At 36.0% G+C, this 6,063-nt stretch overlaps 1 protein-coding gene across 1 annotated transcript; it reads left to right on the top strand.

Annotated features, from left to right (window-relative positions):
- The first annotated feature begins 4,864 nt into the window (after window positions 1-4,864).
- On the top strand, window positions 4,865-5,803 carry LOC142450411 (olfactory receptor 7A17-like). The gene has a single exon (XM_075552334.1). The coding sequence runs from the start codon at window positions 4,883-4,885 to the stop codon at window positions 5,801-5,803; it is 921 nt and encodes a 306-aa protein (XP_075408449.1). The 5' UTR covers window positions 4,865-4,882.
- The last annotated feature ends 260 nt before the right edge of the window (window positions 5,804-6,063 follow it).

Genomic DNA, 6,063 nt, shown 5'->3' with positions numbered 1-6,063 from the left:
AATATGAGGTAGCTTGTCATTTAAAATTATTTATTTTTCAACTGATTTTTGAAGTTGGTAGCAGAATTTGTGTCTAAGAGACACAGGATATGCAAGTTAAAGCCTTGATTTTTCTAGTCCAATGCAGGTAGTGAGTGGGCTTTAGTTCAAGTTCATAGGTTGCTGTTTTCAATGTACTTGTATATGACTAATATTAAAATATTTACTTATCTTTCCCATTTAAGTTTTTCTAATACTGATTTATTTTAATGTAGTTTTCTTTCTTTCATACAATTGTGTTAGGACCCAATCCAGACATCATACCATTGCATAGTTCAATCATATCAAGCAATGTTGTGCATTATCAATTTCAAAATATTTTTATTCTTCATGTACTTCTTGATATCAGCTCCCTCTTACCCTCTCCCTGCCACCCCATCTATGTCCCCTGCCATCCCCAGCAGGAACTCTTATTTTAGGTATTGTCTCTAATCACAATGGAGATATAGGATCAACCTGGTTATCAGAGTGTTGTAGAGATGACCATAGTATATTAAAAAGATACATTTGACTTGAATATTAAAAACCTTGCCATTTCAGTTCTCTGCTTTGTGCTTGATCTGGTTGTTAATATATTTTAATATTTTCTCTTTTTTTCATATTGGGGTTTATCTCTGTGTATTTCGTCATTGTTGATAACCCCTTGACCCTCAGTTATGTGTTTTCTTGTGTTCTTTGTGACATGAAACCCAATGTGTTAGTCTGGATAGACTTGAGAAAGAAATCCATGAACACACATATATGTATAAGAAAGAGATTTATATACAGGAACAATTGAACATTGAGAAAACATCCCACCCCTATCCAGATCATGTCCATAAGTCCGATACTAGCCCATATGTCCAATAGAAATCTACAAAGTTCTCTTCATCTCACAAAACACATGTAATGACATCGAATGTAGAAGATCACAGGTCAGTGGGTAAAAAATCTTTGGGTTAAGTGTCATTGGAAACATCTCAGCACTGGCAGTGGTTTCTGCATGGCTTCACAGGGCTGCATCAGGTTCAAGTGTCTTTTCAGCTGCTATGTCTCCCAGGGTGTGGGCAGAGACACCCACCTCCAAGGAGGAAGTGCCAGTTTTCCCAGAATTCTCAGAAGGCCATGCCCACACAGAAGCCTCATTGTCTACGATCCAATTGACAGACTAGACTCCACCCGTTCATTCATAATCCTCTCAAATTGACAACTGTATAACTACCACACCCACAATGGGTGAAGCTCTAGAGGTACCAGGTTTATTTGTTTGTTTTTTAATAGAAAAAATACAAATATAGGAAAGAAATTTCCCATAAGCTTTTCATTTAGAGACCTATAATCATCTCTATCCAGAATCCTTTATTTGTCATACTTCCTTGAACTCCTGTGGCTGTGACAGGGACCCTGATATCTGCTGAGTGTGTTGTTTAACTGTTTTGTAAAATGTCTCCCACTTGGTATTTGTCTGATGTTTGCCTCATGAATAGAGTGGAGTTATAAAGTTTAAAATTTTTTAAATTTTGATTTCTTGTTTTTGGGAAGAAGACCACAAAGTTAAGTATCAACTTGATCCATCATTTTGTCAATAGCTGTAGACTGGTTTATATCTTTATTAGAAGTGCATTAATTATATGGATATATTGGGAAGATTTTACATTTCACAGTATTACTGATCCTTCCAATTCATGAACAGTCAATATCTATGTATTTGGTCCTTTCATTTCTCTCACCAGTATTATATAGTTTTTAGCCTATGAATTTTGTTTGCATTTGGATCTATTATTGCCATGGCCTAAGAATTTCATTTTGATATGTTACTGTTGATTATTGTTATGTGGAAATGTGTTTGTGGTTATATCTTTTTTGTGGAAGCTACCATTTTGCTCTATTAGTTTTAGTATTTTTCTATTTCAGGCTGTTTCTTTGGGTTTTCTACATGGACAGTGATGTCTTCTTTGAACAAAGACAGCTTCATTTCCTCCTTCCCAGTGTGTATGGTTTCATTTTTTAAATTTGTGTTATTGTGTTTGTTAGAACTTCCAGCTAAATGAGTGGTAAGAGGGCCTATCTTTGCCCATGTATGAATCCAAGGGGAAATTATCTCATTTTTCACCAGTAAACACAACCCTAGCTTTAAGATTTATAGATGTACTCTCTGAAGCCAACTTTCTTCAACTTTTTTGGGGTGAAATTTAAATATATGTAATAATTTAGAATGTTATCAAATGCTTATTGTGATTTGACGATGATTTCTCTTTAGTCGATGTTTAGTTTTTCTATATTTCATTTTTCTTTATCTAGTTGATGTAGGTTATTACATGAACACATTTCCAAATTTTGGACAACTTGCTTATGGCTGGAATAAATATCACTGAGTTGTAATATGCTATTCTTGTCATACATTGTTGGATTTAATTAGCTTGTATTTTATTGAAGACTTTTGCATTTATGTTGATGAGTAATATTGTGATAGTCTTCCTTTGTTATATATTCGTATCTGGTTTTGATATTACTCACTGCCTTTGAATCTATGGAGACATTATAGGACAGAGTATTACTGTTCCCATGAATTTCTAAGATTTTACTGTTGATGGAGCAGAAAATCTCATCTTTCTCCCATGCAGTGGCTGGTGATTTCAAAGTGCTGATCTTGCTGTTGCACCTTATGAGTAATCCACTCCCCCACCAGGACTCCTGGATTTGATAATAGGATACAGCTGGCTTCACAGAATGAGTTAGGAAATATTCCCTCTGCTCTTGTTTTTTGGAAGAGATTATAGAGAATTTATGTCATTACTATTGTTTTAAAACTTGTAGAATCCACTAGAATTTCACTAATGTATCAAATAATCACTGCATTTAATGTCTAAATGACTCCTAAATGTACTGAACTTTGGAAAAGGAATTAAATGAAGTTCATTAAAAAATTCTCTTCTATTTTTCTATATGTGAATATTCTATTGATTACTAATATTTTAATCTTATACTTATAATATGAACATTGGAATTAATTAAAATCATATATATTAAAAATATTTATCTAGTTGGTTAAGTCCACTCTTTTTACTTTTCTAGGTATTGTGGGATTTAGAACTAAGTAATATAACATTCCTTTCTCTGATTCTTACATAGCTTATAATAATCTCCTTTCCTCCACTTCTGTCTCCTTCATTCCTTACTTCCTCTGAGTAGACTGGCTTTCTACCACATGACAGAAGATTGTCGCAAATAAAATCTCAGCTCAAGGGATTACTGGTTTTCGAAATACCCAAAGACCTGGTTTTGGATTATTGACTCACAAAACTCAGTTCTCATAGGCGAGAGAAAAACATAATTTTTTGTTAGTCCTTTATGTTGTTGAATTGGCTCAGCCTCAGGACATAATACACGTTCATGGATTAATATGTAGAGAGCAGGAGCAGTTATCAATAAATGAGACACAAGATGAGCAGATACCTTAAGCTGCCATTTACAATCAAAAAGGGAATTACTATACCACCATGTAGAAAATGAGGGAAGAGCAATTTTGTGAAAGCTGAATTACATACCATACATGTACATTATACTAGTATATACAAATAACACTACATTGTAGTTTGATGTTGTCAGCTGTCACCAAGTCAATTCCAACCCTGGATGAACCCACATATGAGGAGTAGAACTGTGCTTTAGGATTTTCAAGGCTGAGATCTTTGGGAAGCAGATCACCAGACTTGCCTTTAGAAGTAAGTGCCAAGTTTTTATCTAGAGTTCAAGTGCTTCTGCATTTACACCACTAGCTGCTAAGTATAATTCAATAGGATATGATATAATGTGGTGTCTTACAATAATATATATAAAATAATAAATGATGTTTTCGTTCTTTACTATGGAGTCTCTTACAATATCATAACCATCTGATCTCATATTCCCATCACTTTTAACTACAACTTCAATCCAGATTCCTCTTTGCACATCACTTACACCATGTACCTCATGGTCAGAGGGTGTGATGAATGCTCTTGTGTTACAGGTGTAGCACGACCTCTAACTCTGCTTAAACTGTTCTCATGACGAGCATCCTAAGTGCATTCAGATTTCCTGCTGTAAGCCTCTTTATCAGAAGTGATTATATTAAAAGAAGCATTTCTTTTTACTCTAAAACTGGCTAATTTTTACTGTGAATTAAGTAATTTACAGATTTGAACCAATATTCAAGAAATGACACTCATTCTGATATAGCTCATCCATTGAATCCCCCAATGCTTACCCCCTCCCTCTTGTGTTTCCTGTTTCCTTTCCTCTTCCTTCCAAACCCTCTGAATTTATTCCTGAGCCAGTGCTTCCCTCTTGGACTTACAGAGTTGATTATGGGGACATACAGGAGAGTTCTGATCCAGACATGATGGCTGTTTGTACGCTTCATGAGTTCATTGGGCCAATTGTTTCCCTGTGTCTTTCAAATTGCATCACTATGTGAGGAAAAAACAAACAAACCAATAGTTACATCTTAAGCTGTTCACATCAAATAAGGGTAAGAACTTAAATTTTTCCACTGAGGTTCCCACAACTTTTAAGAATACTTTAAGAATAATTGGTCAAACACATTTGTTGAATGAGCAATCAAAGTATTAGGGAATTTGGAGAGAAATATAATGCTTTAGGGAAAAGGTGGTATTAGAAGATAGGACAAATAGACAGCTTCTGCATCAGAGAGAATATTGAGCACATCAGATCCAAGAAGCTGAAATAAAGAGATGTGACTAGGGATAAATTCATTAATTGTATGAATTATAAATGACAGTATATCACTTAAACTGCTGTTAACAGCTTATGGCAGAGTTTGCAATGTTCTTTTCTCTTTCCAAATAGTTTCACCAGCTATATGGAGCCCAAAAACCACACTCAGGTTCCAGAGTTCATCCTTCTGGGGCTTTCTGAAGAGGCAGAGTTGCAGCCCTTCCTCTTTGCACTGTTCCTCTCCATGTACCTGGTCACCTTCACTGGGAACCTGCTCATCATCCTGGCCATCACCACAGACTCCCATCTCCACACACCCATGTACTTCTTCCTCTCCAACCTCTCCTTCGCTGACATCTGTTTCACCTCCACCACCGTCCCAAAGATGCTGATGAATATCCGCATGAAGACCAAAGGAATTACATATGAAGACTGCATCACCCAGGTATATTTTTTCATGCTTTTTGGGGGCTTAGACAACTTACTCCTGACAGTGATGGCCTATGACCGGTTTGTAGCCATCTGTCACCCACTGCACTACACTGTCATCATGAACACAAGATTCTGTGGCCTCCTGCTTCTGGCCGCCTGGGTATTGACTCTTCTGGATGCTTTAGTACATGCTTTAATGGTTTTGCGACTGTCTTTCTGTACAGAATTGGAAATCTCCCATTTTTTCTGTGAACCTAAGCAGGTCATCCAACTTGCTTGTTCTGACACCTTCCTCAATGTCTTAGTCATGTATCTAGCAACTGGACTTTTCGGCGCTATTCCACTCACTGGGATCCTTTTCTCTTACACAAAGATTGTGTCCTCCATTTTGCAAATTTCATCAGTTGGGGCCAAATATAAAGCCTTTTCCACATGTGGATCTCATCTTTCTGTTGTTTCCATGTTCTATGGTACAGGTCTTGGGGTTTTTCTTAGTTCCTCTCCTACAGAAAACTCCAGGGCCACTGCAGTAGCCTCAGTGATGTACACTGTAGCCACACCCATGCTGAATCCTTTTATCTACAGTCTTAGAAATAAAGACATAAAGCAAGCCCTAAGGAAACTTTTCAGCTGAGAAACATCCTATATTACTGAAACTCATCCTTAAGTTTAGATATCTACTTGTGAAAAACAAAATTCAGCATAATAAAAATCTGTATTATACTTTTCTCAGTCCTAAATGTGCTTATGTACATAATTCAATCTTCTTAACATTTAAGACAGCATATGAAAAAATATAAGACAAAATATGATATTACTTCCTGTATTGCTTGTTAAAAATATATTTACTTAAACCAAGTCTTCCCTTCAATAAGCAATTCTTTCTGTGTGAAT

The sequence above is a fragment of the Tenrec ecaudatus genome, chromosome 1 (assembly GCF_050624435.1).
Source record: "Tenrec ecaudatus isolate mTenEca1 chromosome 1, mTenEca1.hap1, whole genome shotgun sequence".
Classification (NCBI taxonomy): Eukaryota; Metazoa; Chordata; class Mammalia; order Afrosoricida; family Tenrecidae; genus Tenrec; species Tenrec ecaudatus.
The sequence above is the reverse complement of the archived record's forward strand: the minus strand, read 5'-3'. Positions and strand labels throughout refer to the sequence as shown.

Bases quoted from the DNA above. Each gene is read 5' to 3' on its own strand.
- LOC142450411 (XM_075552334.1), top strand. From the start codon at position 4,883: ATGGAGCCCAAAAACCACACTCAGGTTCCAGAGTTCATCCTTCTGGGG.